We start from the raw sequence: 21,490 nt of genomic DNA, 5'->3' as shown, positions 1-21,490 counted from the left end.
CTGGAGAAGGTATGGTTTCCGCTTAGACTTTGCGCCTTGGCCCCTCTCAGGGCCCACACTACTTTTGTGCAAGCCATGGCACCCCCTAGTGGCCCGGTCTCTCCTAATGTGACAGGGTTAGTGACATAAGGTCCTTAGAGAATACGATCTGCCATTGACTTTATCTGAGAAGTAGCAAAGGACGGCAAGAATTAAAGAGCCTAAAGGTGAGAAGGTCAGAAAGGGAAAAGGGTGAGTTGCCAAGGTAGGTAAGGTTGAAGAGTTTGGAAAAGACAACATCTAGTGTGTATCCAGCAATGCGTATAGGCATGTTTATGTTTTGTGTTAATCCAAAGAAGATGGTAATAGACAACAGTTTGGCTAAGGGAGGTTGGTTATTCACTGCAACATTAAAGTCACCAAGAATGAGTGGGCAGGTCATGGGGAAGAATGTGCGGGAGCCAGGAAGCAAAGTTGTCCTAAATTTGAGCCAAGGGGGTGGTAAACAACAGCTACAATGAGGGGTAGGTGTCAAAAAAGATGGATCGAATGCCCTTCACATATTGTGAAAATGAGGGACCGTGGGGTGGGAAGGAGTACAATTGGGGGAGAGAATGAGACCAACACCATCACATGCCCTGTTGCCACGTATGGGGTATGTGTAGGGTGCAGGCCTCCAGTTTCACTAAGAGCCAAGACGTTCAGATATTTAGATAAAAGGTTGTGGAGAGAGGTAAGCTTGTAACACCTTTACAGCATAAAGCTCCATAAGCCCTACTCCTCCTTTGAAAATACTTGTATACCTTGACGATCTTTAATGCCCTACTTGCCTATTTCTTTCTAAATGAATGTGGTACCATTCACCTCTTCCAGGGATAAGAATAAGATTTATAAGATTTATAAACCAGAACAATAGTTCCACTCGCAAAATTTGTCAGCAGCGGATCCTCATTACAGAAAGGGACAGAAAATGTCCATTCCGCAATATAAAATACCTGCAACTTTATATATATATATATATATATATATATATATATATATAGGTAGTCCAATTGGACATACGGACGACTCCTAGATATGAACGGGGCTTCCCTGCTTCTTCTTGTGCAGGACAGAGGCTTGATGAGGAAAGGGGGGCAGTTCACATGACTTGCAGAAGTCTTCTGCTGTTCTGCAGCCTCTTTTAACTCTTTAACCAGGACAAACTCTGCAGTTGTCTCCTCTTGCATATCAAAGCACAGCTTGCTCCAGAAGTTAATGAATGTTTAGGCTCCATAAAGTTTTTTTGCTTTGTGATTAGCTCACAGTGAGTATTTTATACAGTGACTGACACCATGCTGCCTATTAATATGTTGAGACAAAAATGTGTCCTAATTGTAGTTATTAAAATAATGTACCTGCTCCAACTTACATACAAATTCAACTTAGGAACAAATCTACAGTCCCTATCTAGTATGTAACCAGGGGACTACCTGTATATATTCTATTTTAGGATAGGTTAGAACTCATGCCATGTTAGTTTTGTCGGTTCTATTGGCAGGACTCCCATTCATAAAGTCCAGGGAATTCCCCTCTGTGACAATGGTGACTAACAGAAGTGTCAGGCAGCAATGACTCCTCTCTACAATTCTCCTCAGGTTTAGGATATAATTGTCTGTGAGCACTCACATGGATCCTTGGCCTCACTGACTAATATTGGGCTAATGGCCCAGTATCACCGCCTCCTCCCGCCACTATCAGTCTGCCCTCAGCCTACACTACTCCCGACCGCCCCACAGAAGCTCCCCGTCACTTCTCGCGAGACGCCCGTGCCAGCTCTCTTCAGACTACGTGATAAAACCACGGGACCGGATGTAGGAAGTGAGTGTGTGCTGGAGAGCTCAGTACATCATCATCCCAGCCATTTCTGTCATCTCCAGAACCCACTGTGCGGCGCTCCGGCCTGGTGACGTCACGCGGAGTTTAGTGGGCCCGGGATACGCCTGTGTGCTGCCGCTGTGTGCTGACCGGCGAATCAGGCAGAGCGGGGTGCGGGGGCCTGACATGGAGCAGTGACAGCCTGCAGCACGGTGTCACCTGGCTTACTAAGAGTGGGGCAGGGACATGGCAGAGCAGTGAGCCCAGCAGCTTGTCATCCGTACAGGTAGGGTGTGTGCACCATGGTATGGGGGAGGGGACCAGAGCACAGGGGGCAGTCTGCTGAGTGACATGTATACACTGCACAGCATTACACAGGAGGGGTGTGCAGGCTGCACAGCATTACACAGGCACCTGCCTAGCTGTGCAAGTCTGCCTTAAAGAGGGAAAAGTAACACTAAAGAAACATGCACACATACAATGAAAATGTATCCTATAACATGCTAACCATTGACCATATATAATATATTTTTAAATAAGATGCATCTTGGATGGTGCGTCTATTACACCTCTTAGATTGTAAGCTCTTCGGGGCAGGGTCCTCTCCTCCTCCTGTGTCACTGTCTGTATCTGTCATTTACTCCCCCTATTTTTTGTACAGCCCTGTGTAATATGTTGGTGCTATTTAAATCCTGTTTATTAATAATAATAATCTTGGCGCTGCCAATCTACTATGTTTTTGTTTTTTTTTGCAGCTTCTTCCTGTCTACATGTGTTCACTACAGTAACATTTCTCAGGATGGGTTTTCACATGATTACAATAGATAGGGATGAAGTATTGTCACCTCATGAAGGGAAGTGCCTATCAAGCATGTACATGGCAGGATCACAAAGTGTTCTGTGTTCTTAAAGTGTCCATTCCACTAAACTTCCACAGTCTGGGCCCCAAATCTCCTATTGTAGAAGACACATGGTTCTGTTTCCCACAATAAATCTGTTACCATTCAGAGAGATCCATATATGTGAAGGTTGGTCCTATGATAATGGGTGGCTGTGGGGTTACCTATCAGTCAGCAAGGTGAATTAGATTGCGATTGATTCTGAATCACTTATAATATTTACCAATAGTTTGTTCATCATTACCTCCAAATCTGCCATTGTTTAGCAACCATCATTCCCAATATTGTACCTAGGTTGATCAAGTAGTATATCTATAGTAAATTCAAGCTATGATATTTTTTTTTTTTCAAAGGCAAAATGTGGCTACTAATGGAAAACATAAAAACACTACATGTGTCCCACGTGTTTTAGTAAATTGACTATAATATTGGCTTTGATTTTTTTTTTTTTTTTTTTAAATAATTATAAGGACACTCTTTTGGGTTTTTAATGCTTAACAAAGTCAAACTACAATAAAAAAAATTCTAAAAAAAAGGGTCCTAAACCTGAGCCAAAGTAATGTGTTTCATTGTGGTTTATTAAGGATAAGTCTCCCCACAACTAAATAGTATTGGCTGAATTTGGGCTTTATCATATGTTAACATCTTGGTTATTTCATTTTTTGTTTAAATTGCAGAAATGAATATGCTTAGTGCCCATCCCAATGAAGTTGTTCTTTTTGTTTTTTGTATTCCCTACCTAAGTACTCACTAATACATACAGTAAGAAGAGTCTGTACCCCTACCTTGGGGGTTAATCAGTCAAAACCCTATTGCACGCAGTAGTTCCGGCTGATGTCTATTATATCTTGTAGTGATATATGGCCCAGCAGGAAGCATGTGACTGGGTAACAGGAATTGAAAGAAAGTGCTGATCACTAATGTCTTCTGGACAGTGGTAGTAGACTGGTGGCATTTTTATTTTTTGGTTTTGATGACTTTATTTGCAGCTTTGTACAAGTTCTAAATGGTCGACCTAGTCTATTAGTATTTGCTATCTTAGGCTTCCAATATAGGAATAAAATACTTTTTTATTTTTTTTTATTTTGCTCATTGACCCTTTAACAAGGGTCGTCATAGGGAGATGAGAAGTGGCCTGCAGGCCGTGAAAGTGACAGCCCCTGATGAATTGCTGTTATTTTAAGGATATGTAAATGTGTGCCTTCTTGGTATTTTGGGCACTTCAGCGCCTGGTGCATTTGCCCAATGGTATGTAGAGAGCGAGGTGAATCCAGTAAGGACTATTGTTATTTGCTGTTCTTGCATGATTTATTCTAGACATTTAAATGCTGGGGTCAGTTTCACACAACTGTGCAAATGTAGATTTATTAGTCTGACTCATTTCTAATTATATTTCTCCTCTCCAAACTAACATTGGGAGACTTGAAGATTGTTACCGCACACTTGCTGTTTGGTATATGAACTTAACACTGATCACTTTTACAAATACACTTTGAGCTTTCACTATGTGCACACAATATATTACTTTTAATTTATATACAGTTTTATCAAACATATTGTTCTTTCAGCTGTAGATTTCCTTTGTTTTTTTTTTAATTAAACAAACCAATATATTTTAGCTTGGGTAGCTGTTGTGTCTTTTCCTTTAAATAGGCCCCTTACACCTGTGTGAGGAAACATCAAAATAGCAGAGATAAACATTTTAGCCAATGTATGTCTATGCAATGCAAAGATGTGAAGTAAACTAAATTCAAACCTTAACATGGGTGTTAACTGTAAATGTGTCCATAAAGTGGACCTGAACTCAAAAAGGGAAGAATGACTATGTCAGATGGAACTTCTCAGAATGTTAATTGTGGCTAAGCAGTACTCTGTGAACTGTACCCTGTCAGGAATACCTCCTAGAAAAATGCAGGACAGTTCCTAGTATACAAGAGTGCCTACAGCCTCGTGGCTGTGTGTGTGTGTGTGTGTATATATGTGTGTGTGTGTGTGTGTATATATATATGTGTGTATGTGTGTGTGTATATATATATATATATATACACACACACACACACTGTGAATATAGGGCATGGCTGCCTCCTGATTGCTAAATTTGATATGTGTCACTACTATGGTGGATTTATTCTCTTGTTGTAGACTCTAGAAGCAAAACCCTGCCAATGGCAATTTTCATAAAGACACTGTGCAAATGCAATGTACAGTAACGCGATGGTACAATTCCATTGGCAATGGAGTGGCATCACAGTGCATCAATGTTGCAATGTGCTGCTGAAATTGATGCGTGCATATTTTTAGGCTGCTCTAACACACTTTCTTAAACATGCAATCCACAACTATACATATTGGGGAAAGAAATCTCTCAATGCCGTGAGGTCGATTTTACAGTAATTGAGAATGTTTACACAAAAAAGTGAGGTTTTACCTTGATTACTTATTTCATATGCACACAATTAGATAAACAAAAAATATGCTTTTCACATGATTGGGTAATTGAAGTGCATTCGATGGCTGTTTTCCCAAATGGTCTGCGGGCAGCACCTAAACATAGTATTTGGGTAATTGTAAACTGTAAATTTCACATTATTAAATGTTTACTAGTGTTGACCACATACTGCTTGGATGCAGATCTGCTGTGAGAAGTTTGCATATCTCTGCTCTTATTCAGAGTTGCAGGAAAGCACTACACTCTCCACTGTCCTCTAGAGCAGTGATTTTCATCCACTGTGTTGCGGCACACAAGTGTGCCATGAGCGATCTTCAGGTGTACTGTGGGAAGTTACCCAATTACCATTGTCGAGTGTCTGTGCTGTAGTGACAGAGTAGTGTAATACTCTTCTGTGGCAGTCGGTAGCTTAAATGTCTTGTTTATTCTTAGAGACAAGAGAATAAACCACAGTGTCATTTTGTAACTTTTTTAATTAGTGGTGTGCGCAGGATTTTTTTTTAATGTAAAGAATGTGCCGTGGCTCAAAAAAGGTTGAAAAACGCTGCTCTAGAGAAATGGGATCAATGAGTGTGGTCGTGTAATAAAAGAACATTTTAGGGTACTTGTGGGATTTTTTTTATATTGTAATATAGGCTTTTAGATATATGTAATATGTTGTCTGTTTTGCATTGATTTTTACAGGGTTTTTTTTTTTGGTTTTTTTTTTTTAGAAGAATTGGGGTGTTATGACACTCTGGTCAAACCATATATGTTATAAAAATATGTATTGCACTAAAATATATTAGACTGTGTATCTTTACACCTTGATATATGTGTGATAGGATGATATACAGGGTTTGGTTATTTATTGCTTTTGCAACATACAAACTTTGTTCCAGATGCAAAAGTGACCCCGCCCTCACTATTTGCATTCATGGAGCTGCATTGATTTTAACATATTACAGGAACAACATTACTATGCTTGCTTTGAATATGAGCACTAGAATAAGCTGAAGTGTGTAACCTGACAGTCTTTAAAAGTTAAAAAATGTATGCTTGCCTATTGGCAATTTTCTTTTCCTAGCAGAAATGCATGGCAACGTACCTGTAGGTAACTCCCTGAAAATCTCTGTAGGACCGACTACTCTGTAAATAAGACTTTCACTATCCAACATTTTAACAAAATCTATCTAACAAAGTACATGGATCCTATTCTTCCATGCAGGTTTGTAAGGAAAGGAAAATTACAGATGGACAAGTGTTAGAATTTTCCATTTTATTGACTCAAGCAGTGCATCATGCTGGTGGAATACAGCCCACAAAAAAACAAGGATGCTTTTGTGGAAACCGTTCTTATATATATTATTTATATGAAAAGCTTTGAGAAGTCTTCAAAACTGATCTCCTGAAACAGAAAAAAGAGCTGCTGTATCAAATCTCCAATGTGCCAGAAATGTACATTAGGACCAGAATTTTAAGCAAAAGTTTGTCCAGTCCTACTTCACTTAGGAGGGTGGATATTTAATCCTGTTAGTTGGCTAAGAGCAACACTGGCACATCCCACAATTTTTTTCCCTAAAAAAAAGATAAATATGCACTCATTTAGACACCATTCCCTGAAATGGAACTGCATTCCAAATCAACAGGTTCCCTAAAAAGATCTGAGATGCTGAAAAGTATTCTGTTTTCAAATATGCACGCTTACTCCGTTCAAATTGAAGACGCCACTTCAGAACAAATTTTGTTGGCAACATTCATGGCTGTTTCATAAAGACTGAGGTAGGTAGGTCCCTCCCAACTGCTAGCCTGTGCCGTTCCCCTCCTTTACCATTTTGGTAAAGAGACGCAGCTCAATGACTCCAATTCTGACTGGAAGCAGGAACCAGGAGTAAGAGTATTGAATGTGGAATGCGCTTGGCATGCTTCGCTTACCACAACACAAACACTGTTGTCCTTATTATTTGAAATTATTCATTCCTCTGTGGGAAAAAATCATTTAGAATTTTTTTTAGATTGACTGTCCCAGAATGATTTAGATTTATTGATTGACCCAGTAAGGTGACCCATATAAGGTGTGACCGAAAACAAAATATTTCACATCCAAAAAGATCGTTAGGACAAGACTACTGCCACTGAACATGTAAAAAAAAAATTCTGGAACAATGTGCTGTGAATTGATGAATTTAATATTTGTTAGCCCACAGTAGCAGTAGGCTTGTGTGGCACAAACCGGAAATAACATTTAAGAAAAATAACATATCAACCGTGAAGCATCATGGTAAATGTAAAAGTTTGGTGTTTTTGTAGTTTGACATCTTGCAGTCAGCAGGTCAGCCATGAATTCTACAACCTATAAAATATGCTTGATAAAAATGTGTAGCCCAACTCTCCAAAAACAGACCACCTAGCCCTGCGAGAAGCTGGGATGAAGAGGATCCAGTCAAGCCTTCTGGGGAAGGTGTTGTGAATGCTGAAAGAAAATTTTGGGAGCCCATTCCAGGGTGCACCCTTGCTATTTTTGAAATGGAACTAAACTCATGTATGCTTTAGGCCAGTGGGTTTATTGGCCCATTTATGCTTTAATTGTTGGGGCTCCCAAGTATTGGTGTTTTTGACATCTCCCTTTTTCCTTTGTTATGGAACTAATCTCTCCTCTCTCCATTTACTTGCTGGCACCAACATCTTCACCCAGTCTTCTACTAAGCTAGGGTCTTTGGTCAACTTGATTGACCAGGCCAGAATGATGTGGAGGTAAATAACTGGGTTATTTTGTTTCAAAGGCCTTTTATTCCCAGTAGACCAGGGCAGAGTTTGTAAAGCAAAAATTAGGGCTCTTTTAACCGGAGTGCTATATTACCATTCGCGTGTAAAGCCACAAGCGTACACCGCTGTGGATATATAGGGTGCATGCTGAGTAAATGGCTATGTTACTATGACACACATTTGTTGTATGTAGTCTACTTTTTCTTTGCAACAGGGTGGGTGAGACAAGAGCACTTAGAAAATCTATTGAAAAGCATTTGCTTCTGCTGTTAACACCTGCTGTCCAATATATATTTAGGGGTATGAATATATAAATTATGGGGTATGGGTATATATCCCCATCACAGCTCAGACCCAAGTCGGCACATTCAGGTTCTTGTGAGGCCATACAATTTCATCATTTTACTATTCCCATTCTTCCTGTTCCTAATCTGGAAATCAATTTTTTTCACTTGGAGCCACTTCCCGGGGGGGTTGGCTACAGTTCAGTGTACCTTGAAATACCATGCTAGTATATAATTTTCATAGTTTATAATGCCTTTTATACAATATTTTACTTATTTGCCAAGGTTTTGACAGATGTGTATAATGAATGTTAAGTAACTTGGTGACTAAACCCTTTGTCTGCTGATGAATTTGGTTTCTTACGTTTACCTAATCGATGTAAAGAAGCTTTTGGGTAAGTTAAGCTACGTACACATGTTCAACGGTTCTCGCCTGACAATCGGCTCAGGGCCGATATTGGACGAGATTCTGGCTTGTTTACAGTGCCAGTTGTCCATCATCCGAACGTCCATCCTGGCGGATCCATGGACAGTGGACGACTAACGTTCCTGAAGTGAAGGGGGAGAGTGCACAGCAGGGTGCCGCTCTGTCACTCTCCTCCCCATAGAGCAGAATGGTGCTGTATGTACAGCACTCGTTCATGCATCGTGCAGTGCTAGTCAATTGGAAAGGATCGTGAAAGATTTAGAATAGCTGTACTTAAGTGGAGAGGGCATAGAATTATTTACCTTTTCAAGATGCCAAATTAATTAGGCCCTTTTCAGACCTAAGGCTTTTCAGACTAAATTCTTGTCGCAGTTGCTGTGGGGTTGTGACACGGTTCCTTATAGCAGCACCTCGCTTCTGGCTGTAAAGTTGGTTTTCCACTTCTGGAGGAAACGCAAAGCCAGCATTGCAACTCGGTCTTCAATGTGGTTTGCCGCTCCTGGGCGCATAGTTGCCTGCTCTGTGTAAATTTAACCTAAGGGGGAAGCTTACTGAGCATACTTATTTTCTGTTAGTATGCACTCCTGTTTTACGAATTGTCTATACAAATTAAAGTATTCTTTTGTGAGCTTTTCGTACTTTCTAAAGATTTTGTTTATGTGCCCATTTGGGAATCAAGCAACATCTAAATGGTTTTTGTTTTGTTTTTTGAGAGAACTACATAAATGTTATCAGATCTGTTTTTACTGATCTTGTAGTAAGATATATCTACTCTGTATATCCGCCTCTAAACAGTTCAGCACCTTTGCATAGTTACCTGAGTGAATATGCTCCCCTGGTCTTGTACAATGGACTAATCATGGTATAGGTGTAAATAAATTATTTTTCCATTTGAGTCCTAAAATCTTTAGCAACTCTTCTTCTTTTCAAGTACTTTTGAAATCAAAGGACAGCTACAGCAGACAGGTCATCTCCCACAAATAAAAATAATATTATCCTAGGATTTTTCTTATTTTTTTCTATCACTGACCTTCATTGTTTAATCCCTGTGTTCAGTAAAGATATTGCGATGCAAAATGTCACTAGACAATTGTGAGGACATCTCTCCAACAGACACACAATGGTACTGAATGCAATATTTTTATTTTTTATTTTTATATCTAGGTTGGTGGAAAGCTGTGCTCTTGTACTATTTCAGTCTATGTGCTTATTGAAGAAATTACCTAATTTCCTGCTCCAGTATTGTCAGCAGGACAAGTGTAAGGAAATTATTCTAATGGAATATTAGAAGACCCTTCTTCATGCACAATAAAAATGTGGCTAGAAAAACAATCTAGATTTGGCTTTGTTATAGTTATGTGTAATGTACATCTAACTGACACTGACATCTAAGACATAACATACATTGCAGAATGTGGGGAGAAGGGGTTAATAAAGGATGACAGAGAGCTGTTCTAAAAACTTTGTAGAAATTTCTTTAGCCTTATTTGGATTTCCCTTGGAAATTATCAACTATGTGTTAAAAAAGAAGAAAATAAACCATAATATGGTTTCCATATACCTCCTGTTCTCTCTTATGAATAAACAGACACTTGTTAAATTCTGAGATTAGTTATTGTCCAGATATCTTACGTTTTAAATATTACATCTACACAGTATCTTTGCATACATGCTTAGGATTCCAGTCCTGAACCTGTAAGAAATAAACCTTTGCCTATATCATGTGCCCGTTTTCATACTGTTGGATATTCACAGTATAGTCCAAGGGAACACTTCCTGGTTGTTCTTGTTTGTAAAACAATGGCGGGAAGGGAGTGTTATTATCATAACTAGTGGTTTCATAACCAATGTTCAGCCTTTTTGTTCTGATATGTGCCTATGTTATCTTGTAGAAAGAAAGCGTTCAATATTTAATATGGTTATTGGTGAGTGCTTTCAGTGTCATTAAATTTTCATGTTTCTCTGCGTAACATAGTACTTATGAATGTAACATATTTGCAAAATGTAGAAAAGGGTTTCTTTATTACAATTATAGGCTTGTACACAATCTCATTGCTTACTGTGTCATTTTATACCATTAAACTGTTAAATTCATTTGTCAGTTTGGATCAAGCAGCAATACTGTCATGGCAACCAAGCAAGTTTTAGACTGTATTGTATTACAGTTGCTATTTTTGTACTGTCATAAAGTTGTCACTATAGTTTAAAATTCTATTAAAAAAAAAAGTTGTACTGAGGTGGCAGGTATCGATGTACATGGTTGTCATTGTGCTCCCCCAGAAAAAATAGTCATATATGTCCAGAGTGGTTGCATCTGAAGCATCCGTTACATGATACTTATGCCAACCCCTCGATTATGACATCTCTTGGCCCCTCCTGGCAGTTCCAAGTATCCAATTTCTACAGCAGAGTTGGTGGTAAGTGGCAGCATACTGCTGTACTAGCTAAAGAAATAGATTCATTTTTATTGTGTTAGGAGTATGGTAGCGGTCAGTCAGGAAAGCAGTCAGTTTACAATATAAAAGCTCTTGTAATATGTATTATGCTTACAATATAAAAGCTTGTGTAATATATTATATTTTTCTTGAATGGCTTTAGAGCAGAACCATGATGTTTTTAAAGAACTTATATACTTTTTTTTATCTTTAGGCAGATTTATCTGCTCAAAATGGAACCAGCATGAGGACAATCATATGGGCATTTCCCGGTATTTGAACACCTGATCAATTGATTTCAAGTTGCTCTGTTAATTTGAAACTGCATTGTTTGATGCCAGTGCTTCTAGCCTGTCTTTCTACCATATGTGCAATTAAAGCTCCTGAGCTCATCTCCACTCTGTCCATCAAAGAAACATAGCAAAATGCCCCATACCAAAATATGCTTCAAATCCATGTAATTTATTAAAGCATGCATTCACTTATCTAACGCCAGACTCTTACTGCTTACATATTATTATTATTATTAAACAGGATTTATATAGCGCCAACATATTACGCAGCGCTGTACATTAAATAGGGATTGCAAATGACAGACTAATACAGACAGTGATACAGGAGGAGAGGACCCTGCCCCGAAGAGCTTACAATCTAGTAGGTGGGGGAATTTCACACACAAAGGATGTGAGATATGTAGTGTGGGAAGTAGTGATGGTTTCAAATGACAGAAGAAGCCGGGTAGGCAAGTTTGAAAAAATGGGTTTTGAGCGCTCTTTTAAATGAGCAGAAAGTAGGAGCAAGCCGAATAGGACGAGGAAGACCATTCCAGAGAGTTGGAGCAGCTCTAGAAAAGTCTTGTATCCGTGCGTGTGATGAGGTTATGAGTGAGGAAGTCATTAGTAGGTCATTGGAGGAGCGGAGAGAGCGGCATGGGGAGTATTTTTTAACCATGTCAGAGATGTAAGTGGGACAATAAATGTGCAGGGATTTGAAGGCAAAGCACAGGAGCTTAAATTTGATTCTAAGGTGAAAAGGAAGCCAATGGAGAGAACTACAAAGAGATGGAGCGGAAGAGGAGCGGAGCGAAGGATGGAAGTGTCTGGCTGCAGCATTCATAATAGATTGTAGAGGAGAGAGTCGTGTTAGTGGAATACCAGAGAGAAGGATTTTACAGCAGTCCAGACGGGAGATGAGAAGAGCGTGTACAAGGAGTTTGGTGGTCTCAGGGGACAGGTAGGGGCGGATTTTGGAGATGTTGCGTAGGTGAAAGTGACAGGACCTGGAAATGTTCTGAATATGGGGGGTGAATGAGAGGGCCGAGTCAAAGGTGACACCAAGTCAACGTGCCTGAGGGGAGGGCCGAATAACAGTGTTGTTAACAGTTAGATATATGTCAGGGGGAGATTTGGAATTTGAGGGGGGGATGATGATGAGTTCTGTTTTATCCAGGTTGAGTTTCAGGAATCGGTCAGACACCCATGATGAGATGGCCGACAGGCAGCATGAGACCTTATCCAGGACTGAGGGAGACAGGTCAGGGGTGGACAGATAAATTTGGGTGTCATCAGCATACAGATGGTACTGTATGCCAAAGGAGGATATGAGACATACACTTTTTTTCACCTTCAGCCACAGGTGTGTCCGCATTCTTTTGCACAACTAATCGCTTAGCCTTTTCCCAGTTGGTTGCTGTAGCCAGCAAGCACAATTTCTGTTTGAAAACATTCCATAAATAGGCCCCAAACAAGGAACAAGGTGTTTTCTTGTACATGAATTTGATCTAGCTAATTTTGTACTCGTGCAGATAGAGATTACATAGCTAAAATGATGCATGGATCTGTCCTCCATGTAAAATTGCTGCTTTCTTACATGAGGCAATTGCTTTATAGATGTGATTTCTTGGGCACCGTGTGAACTTTCAAGGTAATGAGTAAATATATTATATGTTTGGAGCTATTAGAAATGTTTTTGCCAAACATTTTTTTTTTTTTTTACTGTACTGTTTTTAAAAGTTTAGTTTCTGACTTTTACTTTTCACATATGACTTCAAAGCCTTTCCTAGTAGAATCTGTCTTTGCTCATTTTTAATTGTTAATTGGCTATTATAGAAATGCTTCTACTTGTCTAGCTTAATCTTTGTTTTTCAAAATACTGGCATTTGATAGTTATATATTTTTTTTTCTTTAAACCCCAGCAACAACAAAACTTTAGTCTGTTGTTTAATAAAGTGATGGTCAGCAGATCAATTTAAGTCACACTGCCTCACCCAGCTTACGCTCCTCCCATAGTGCATCTTGTTACCATCTTTTCCCCGGGTCAATGATGCACAGTCATTCACACAATTTGAAAAAAGCATATTTCATCAGTTCAGTCTACCTTCCTCTATTGCTCTATTAAAAGAAAAATTGTGGGTGAAATCCAGATTGCAACCATGCCCAGAAATTCTGCAGGCAGTTATGGTACATTTGCCTGGTTACCAATAGCTGGGGGTGGTCAGGGGTAAAACCATCTTGGGAACCACCAGCCAACAATAATACACACAATGCTTACACACCTAAAATTAGCACATAAAATTTCAGGCCATGGTTGCAAATCACTGCAATGCATTTGTTACAGTACATTGGAGCTCCTGCATTAACATAATAATCCATTTTTACCTATGCTGTGTTTGTTGTGCCACACAACCCAGGGTAAAATGGGCCCACCTCCATGTTTTTGTGTGGGGTCCCCCCCCCTTCACAAGAAAATATTTGGTGATTGTGACTACAGAGTACTATCTACCGATAAAGTAAACATTTTGTTTCCCAGAGGCCTTTGACTTGTCTATATGGAGTTTTGTATACCTTTTACATTGGTATTTGTGATAAAGCTTTCTCCTCATGACTTTTGGGCAGATCATTTTGTACAGTCAGTGCTTTATCATTTACCAGTATAACATAACTTTTTCCTTTCCTTATCTTAAAATTTCTTTGTAGTCATGCTGCATTTGTGTACAGTATACAAGCAGCTCTCTGAACGTTTTCTTGACTTCCATGGTTTCCCTTAACTACCATTTCTTGGGTGGGAAAAAAAAAAAAAAAGCTTGTGACCTGATTACATTGTTGATCAATTTCCACAGCATTTTGTCACTAGCCTAATGCAAAACAGACATGGAACAAATTGTTAGTTGAAATACTACTTTAGAAAAATTTTCATTAAACACTCCTTTGGTGTAAGTGTGTTGTAGTGAATCTGGCTGTCTTCGTTAGTGGTAGTAGATAAACATGAATTGTGACTCAACTTTCTGTAACTACTCAGACAGCCGGGTGGTTACTGAAAAGTGCCAGTTGGTGTGCCTGGCTGAAAGGGGCTGGGGGGAACACTGCAAAGCTACTCTGTTGCATTGAGATCTGGTGATTGTGGAGACCATTTGAGTACAGTGAACTCATTGTCATGTTCAGAAAAACAGTTCAAGATGATTTGACCTTTGTAATATGGTGCATTATCCTGCTAAAGGAAACCATCAATAGATGGGTACACTGTGGTCAGCAACAATACTTTGAATGTCGCTATTTAAAAGCTGATATTTAAAAGACTAACAATGTTTAATTGGTACTAAGGGGCCCAGAGTGTGCCAAGAAAATATCCTCACTCACATATTGTAACTTCATGTGCCTGTTCTTGGTGGACACCAGTGGCACCTGATATGGTCATCTGATTCAGTGTTTGACATTCAGAGGTGCTTTTCTGCATACCTTAGCAAGTGGATATTTGAGTTATAGTTGCTCCTCGGACATCAACAGAGCATTTTTGATTGAAGACTTGCTTTCCACTTACTGCAAACCTTAAAGATATTTGCAGTAAGTAAGTAAAGATCTGGCAGACAACCCACTGCGTTGCCAGAACAAACTGCATGTGGTTCTTGAGCCTCCGTGTTGTGGCTCCCTTTCTATTTACCGCAGCCTGCCTTAACACTTCTGCTGCTGGGGTAAATAGGAAACATTCCCTCTCCTCCCTATGCATTGCAGGACTCGAGTGAGAGTCTGGCCTAGTGTGCTCCTGCCTACCCCTGAAATGGCCTAGTGGCCAAAAAAGTTTGCTGACCTCTGGCCTAGGCGATCCAGAATGAATAGGAGAGCAAAGCCTCCCAGGATACCTACGTCAGGCATCCCGGGAAGCTCTCGGGTGCACCTTGTGCGCATGCCCAAGAAGATAAAAATTTGACGATCTCACACATACGCAGTGAGGTCGACAAAAAGACATTCATTAACTTCTGGAGTAAGCTGTGCTTTGATATGCAAAAAGAAACAACTGCAGAGTTTGTCTTGGTCAATGAAGAGTTACAAGATGCTAAAAATCAGCTCAGCTCTTAAGATCACCCACAACCTTAGCTGTGTTTAGCAAAATATTTCTTCTGCAAGTCATGCAAACTGCCCCCTCCAAGCCTCTGACCTGCACACGAGGGAGCAGGGAAGCCCCGTTCGTATCTAGAAGTCGCCCGTTGGATGTCCTTAGTACATTATTGTACTACAAGTAGTCCCTGGGTTAAGGATGTCCAACATACGGATGACTCCTAGATTTGAACTTCCCTGCTCGTTCCTGTGCTTGCGCCAGAAGTTAATAAATGTCTAGGCTCCATTAAGAGATTTTTTTTTTTTTTTGCTTTGTTTGTGATTACTTATAGTGAGGATTCTATACAATAACTGACACCATGCTGCCTAATATCTTGAGACAAACATCTGTCATAATTACATTTATTAAAATAATGTACCTGTTCCGACAAATTCAGCTGAAGAACAAACCTACAGTCCCGATCTCGTATGTAACTCGGGGACTACCTGTACTCGACTTTCGTTTAGGTTGGGGTATTTAGCCCCTCTGCTGTACAACAATGTATAATGTAATTAAAATTTCTTACTTTGTCTGATAAATGTTTTTCATGTGTTTTTATGCAGAAAATGCAGGAAGGATCAGAAGATCACAACCACTGGAGGGCGTTGTGATTCCCCTCCTTTTACAGCTTAGTCCTGCATCCATGTTGAGATGGCGCAAAGCAGTCAACAGCTTGACTTTCAGGTATTAAATGATCTTCAACAACGCTTCCCTGAGATTCCACTGGAAGTGGTATCTCAGTGCATGATGCAGGTATGTGCTAGTGTGACAAACTGAATATTTGTATTGTTTGTTTCTCATCTCTAACCATAGCTCAATAACTTGGCTTTAAAAGACAGAATCATTTACTGCAAGATTGTCATTGGTTAAAATGATTGTCACAGCATGTGTAGCTTAATATTAGAATAATAATAATAAAAAACTAATATTCAATTCCTACAACTTAATCCCTAATAAAGCATGAAATGTCATGATCTTTTTTTCTTGATTCTTATGAATAGATTTCTCATCCTTGCTTAATTTTTTTTTTTCAAGGTCAGGTGTGTAGTAATTTTTTTTTTTTTTTTTTTTTTCGCTGAAACAAAAAGGCATTTTGAAATATTGTGAAAAGGATCGATACAAATTTAGATTCACATCATCTGCCTACTCAGGGTAGCATAATTATTATAAAAATGTCCTAGCAACATTATATATACTCAAATAGAAACCCCTTTTAAAATTATATTATATTAAATTATATAGAGCTCTAATGATTGTGTGTTAGTATTTAGCTGACTAAAAATTAAATATAAACTTTATTTACTCCCCACATTCCCAGAGCGAGGGATCAGACAGAAGAGATTATTGCAGAAGGAACATTGAGAGTCCCTTTCAATAATGACCTGTCTGATTGTGCAGGCACAATGCTGTGCCCATGACCAGTTAAATTCTCTAATTGCTTACACAAATTGTCATTTCATAAAAGAAAAAATCAACGCAAACATTTGCAAATGCCTGAAGGAGTCTAGCAGTTACTGCCTGTCACCACTCTTCGTGCCTCTTTGTAACCACGATCCTTAACCCCTAGTTTAGCTTGAAGATGTTTTGATACCTCTTTTGAAGTTTTGTTTTTTTTACTGTGAATTTAAATGATATAAAACATGCAAGGATATTACAAGGATATTAAAACATGCATAATAACTTCTGTACTACTTTTTGTTGATAATTCTTCTTGGATACATTTGGATCAGATGCATAAAGTATAGTGTCTTTCTTATGGAGAGATTACAAGGGGTGGTTTGACACATCGAGTTTGCCCCTATTGTAGCTTTAACTAGGATTATAAGAACTGCCCTGGAGCAGTGCACTTCTTTAATCACTTGAAGCCATGTTCTTTTCTTTCCCCCTCCCTCATTGAGTGCCAGTGGGCATGAAGTATTGCATGCTTATGAAGAAGTGTCTGTGTTGCCAGTAGAAACCCTATGCTTTTACTATAGTAAACGGTTGTTGTTAAAGGACAGTTGAAATTCTTTTGCTGAAGGAAGCACACAGTTTCCTTTCAGATCCTTCGGATACATGAGGCTCTCCTTAGTTGCAGGTACAGTTAAGTCCATAAATATTTGGACAGAGACAACTTTTTTCTAATTTTGGTTCCTTACATTACCACAAATAATTTTAAATGAAACGACTCGGATGCAGTTGAACTGCAAACTTTCAGCTTTAATTCAGTGGGTTGAACAAAAAGATTGCATAAAAATGTGAGGAACTAAAGCCTTTTTTTTTAAAAGGCTTTAGTTCCTCACATTTTATGCAATCTTTTTGTTCAACCCACTGAATTAAAGCTGAAAGTCTGCAGTTCAACTGCATCTGAGTTGTTTAATTTAAAATTATTTGTGGTAATGTATAGAACTAAAATTAGAAAAAAGCTGTCTCTGTCCAATTATTTATGGACCTAACTGTATGTATTGCTCTATTGCCAAGTGCTGTGTTTGCTGTTAAGGATTTTTATATTCAAATATGGAGAAAGCATCAGTCAGTGTAATATCACACTTGTTCTGCTGTCCTGCATACTGGTGTCATTCCACTTAAGAGTCTAATTCAGGGCGATGCTACATAGTATAACATTTATGTCATGGTTCTATTCCAATCTGACATAAAGTGAATCCTGCGTCACTAATTACTATTCCTATAGTACATGTTATCAGCTCCAATGTTAACAAATGCCTAAAGTGAGCATGTTCTTTGCCACTTCAGGGAATTTTGACATGGATAAAAAGAGTGCTTCCCTGCTGTGTCCCACATGACTATGCACAGACATTGACCACTCTGTTGTAGGAAGACAGGGAACACAGTCGTGTATATATCCACATGCAGAGGTCCTGGATTTGCCTTCATTGAGCAAACCAAGCTACTGGGGCAGTGAGACAAAAGGGGGGAGGGGCGGTTCAGCAGCCAACCAATTGTAAGAGACTGATTTTCCGGGGGTTCCGATTGGTTGTGGGTAAAGTGTGTTGATAAATATTTTTCAAAAGTTGTATCTCCTGTATGAATAATCAAGTTCATCTTATCAAAATACAATCCATATTCTGATGAAATTATCACATGGCATATATATACACAGTTAGGTCCATAAATATTTGGACAGAGACAACTTTCAGCTTTAATTCAGTGGGTTGAACAAAAAGATTGCATAAATATGTGAGGAATTAAAGTTTTTTTTTTTTTAACACAATGACTTTATTTCAGGGGCTCAAGAGTAATTGGACAAATTAAAAAGCTGAAAATAAATTGTCACTTCTTATCCTTGGTTGAAAACCCTTTGCTGGCAATGACAGCCTATAGTCTTGAACTCATGGACATCACCAGACGCTGGGTTTCCTCATTTTTAATGCTCTGCCAGGCCTTTACTGCAGCGGCTTTCAGTTGCTGTTTGTTTGTGACCTTTCTGTCTGAAGTTGAGTCTGCAACAAGTGAAATGCATGCTCAATTGGGTTCAGATCAGGTGACTGACTTGGCCATTTAAGAATATTCCACTTTTTCTAAATGAAGAATAATGGCAACATTGATGCCTGCTGCAGAGCCCTGACGCAAGAGAGCTGTAAATACCTTTACATGGAGGGCCACAACCCAGAGGACACAAGAACAAACAATCTTTTGCACATCAATCTTGGTATTCACCCAGGCAGCAATTTCCAAGGAGAAGTAACACAGTTAAATGGTCGTCCACTGGTTCACAGTTCAAGTGATGGGCACATTGATCCTCAGCGTGCTTCTGGCAAGCTTATATGTTTGGTTCAAGAGCCTCATTCTGCCCCAGCAATAGTGCCACAAAATTACAACCAATTTTTCCTGAATGACCGAAACTCGCCAACACCACCCCCACAGCCTATTCAGCAACAAAGTGTCAATACGTCAGCTATGCAAGCTTCCCTGCCAAACTATATGCACATACCTCGCTACTGTACAAATCCAATAACTGTAACAGTATCACAGAATATACCCTCTGCCCACAATGTGCCCAGGGCTTTACAGATTCTTCCTCAAATGCAAAGCAGTCCTTATGGGTCTCCGAATTCTATTTACATTAGACAGTCTTCACAAAATTCTCCAGGAAGGCAAACCCCACAAAACACACCTTGGCCTCCGTCTTCAGTTCCTCTCCCAAACTACAGTCCTTGCCCTCTACCAGTATATCCTCAGAGTTTCCAGCCTGCACAGTATTCACCTAAGCAACCTCAAATTCCACAGTCTGCTTTTCGTTCCCCTCCTACATCTCAGTGTACTTCTCCTTATAGCTCCCCACAGCATCAAGTGCAGCCTAATCAACTAAGTCATCAGACGTCACATGTCTTTATGCCCCCCAGTCCCTCAACCGTGTCGTCTCATCCTTATCAGCAAGCGCCACCTCCTTATCCAAAGCAAAGTAACCATTCTGTATCTTATCTTCCCTATGGATCGGGCATGAACAAGGCTCCTGGCATGAACAAGATTGAAATTACAGTTGAATCACAGAGACCAGGAAATGCAATGAATAGAAGTCCTTCACCAATAAGTAATCAACCCTCCCAACGGAGTCCTCATTCTGCATATGCTTCAAGTGCACGGTCAGGTTCACCTTCAAGGGCAATACCAGGCCAGCCAAAGACTCCATATGGTGTTAATCCCTTATATATAACCTATTCACAACCACCGACCACCTCTAGCTCTCCCACTCCTTCTCCTCGTGTACTTATGTCTCCATCTAACCCAACCGTTTTCAAAATTACTGTTGCACGGGCTCCTACTGAAAATCTTCTAAATATTGTGGACCAAGAGCAGCATCCCGGTGCTCCAGAACCTATACAACCAATTTCACTGATGCCAACATCGGGAGTTGAAAAGGGAGTTCACAAGTACCATAGAAGTTCCAGTTCTGGATCGGATGATTACGCTTATACCCAAGGTACCACTGCTATTTCCTTACCTTTTATTTCTTTGTTTTTTCTTCTATTTATGCATTATTTCTTGAACTGCTGTTCTAACATTTCGATTTGCAGGCCCCTATGGTTAATAAATTGGTTGCTTTTAATGCCTATTAAATAGTTCTCTTCACCTGATCTTGTTTGCCTACAGAATCCAGGACCTTCTCATTTTCTAATTTTGCTTTTGCAGCATGAATGATTAAATTGACTTGTTACTGCTGTCATTCCTCATAGGTAATATTTAAATATAAGGTAGGTTCATAGTGGTAGACCATAATTATGTGATTGATGCTGATCTGTGCTTATTGCAGTATGGCCACGTTTTTTAAATGATATTTCAGTGTTCTAGAATGTAGATTACTGTGACACTGGAGAACAGCTCTGCAACCTATTTCTGTTCTGGAATTGTTATACACATTGATCTAACTAAGGTTCAGATACTTTTTTACACAACAAGCAGCTCTACTTGTTATGTTTCTATAGTGCTTGTGTGGTGTGTCTGCACTGTGCAATGTTTCCTATGAGTCAGAAGTATGTGCTCTCCTTAATCCATAATCCATATGGGATTATGCTTGTAATGATTTATCATGTGTGCAGAATCAGAAAAATAAATATGAATTCCTTATGTATGCAAGAGATTCAGGTGGATATAACAGGTATGTGTTTAGTTGTGTCTTTAGGACATTTCCCTGTGCTGTGATGGAATGTTGTGGACAGCAAGATGTTTTAAGTTAGAGATGTGCAGGAGCCAGACTAAATTCCCAACAAGAGTTTCTTTGAGATGCAGAATTAGTTTTAATCAGATTGTAGGATACTTCTTTATCTCTTTAGCATTACATTAATGTCTGTGAGACCAGATGAAACTAAATACAAAAATATATTGAAAGAAAACTGTTTTTACTCCTGTATTTTCAAATGTTTTGTAAAAGGAAATACATTTCATTATTTAAGAATGTTATACTTGCTTTACCACGGGTGTCTTCTATCTGCTGTGCTTTCTGCTATCTGCTTTTTTTTTTTTTTTTTTCCCCGTAATTTGTTAAAATAAAATGGACTATGGCATTAACTTGAACCTGTATAATTACTGTATGCTCGTTGATTGAT

General features: G+C 39.2%; 1 protein-coding gene across 3 annotated transcripts in view; it reads left to right on the top strand.

Annotated features, from left to right (window-relative positions):
* Nucleotides 1-1,838: 1,838 nt before the first annotated feature.
* TAB3 (TGF-beta activated kinase 1 (MAP3K7) binding protein 3) overlaps nucleotides 1,839-21,490 on the top strand; it is a 34,371-nt gene continuing 14,719 nt past the window's right edge. The window contains exons 1-3 of one of the 3 annotated variants that reach the window (XM_072414213.1): nucleotides 1,839-2,122; nucleotides 16,010-16,130; nucleotides 18,975-20,367. In XM_072414213.1, coding sequence (XP_072270314.1) covers nucleotides 16,098-16,130; nucleotides 18,975-20,367 — 1,426 coding nt within the window. In that variant the 5' untranslated portion in view covers nucleotides 1,839-2,122; nucleotides 16,010-16,097. Of the gene's footprint in view, nucleotides 2,123-16,009; nucleotides 16,200-18,974; nucleotides 20,368-21,490 lie in introns of those variants that run through there. The other 2 variants (XM_072414204.1, XM_072414222.1) reach the window with 2 other exon arrangements.

Source organism: Pyxicephalus adspersus, chromosome 1 (genome assembly GCF_032062135.1).
Source record: "Pyxicephalus adspersus chromosome 1, UCB_Pads_2.0, whole genome shotgun sequence".
NCBI lineage: Eukaryota > Metazoa > Chordata > Amphibia > Anura > Pyxicephalidae > Pyxicephalus > Pyxicephalus adspersus.
This window is presented reverse-complemented; position numbering and strand designations above follow the sequence as displayed.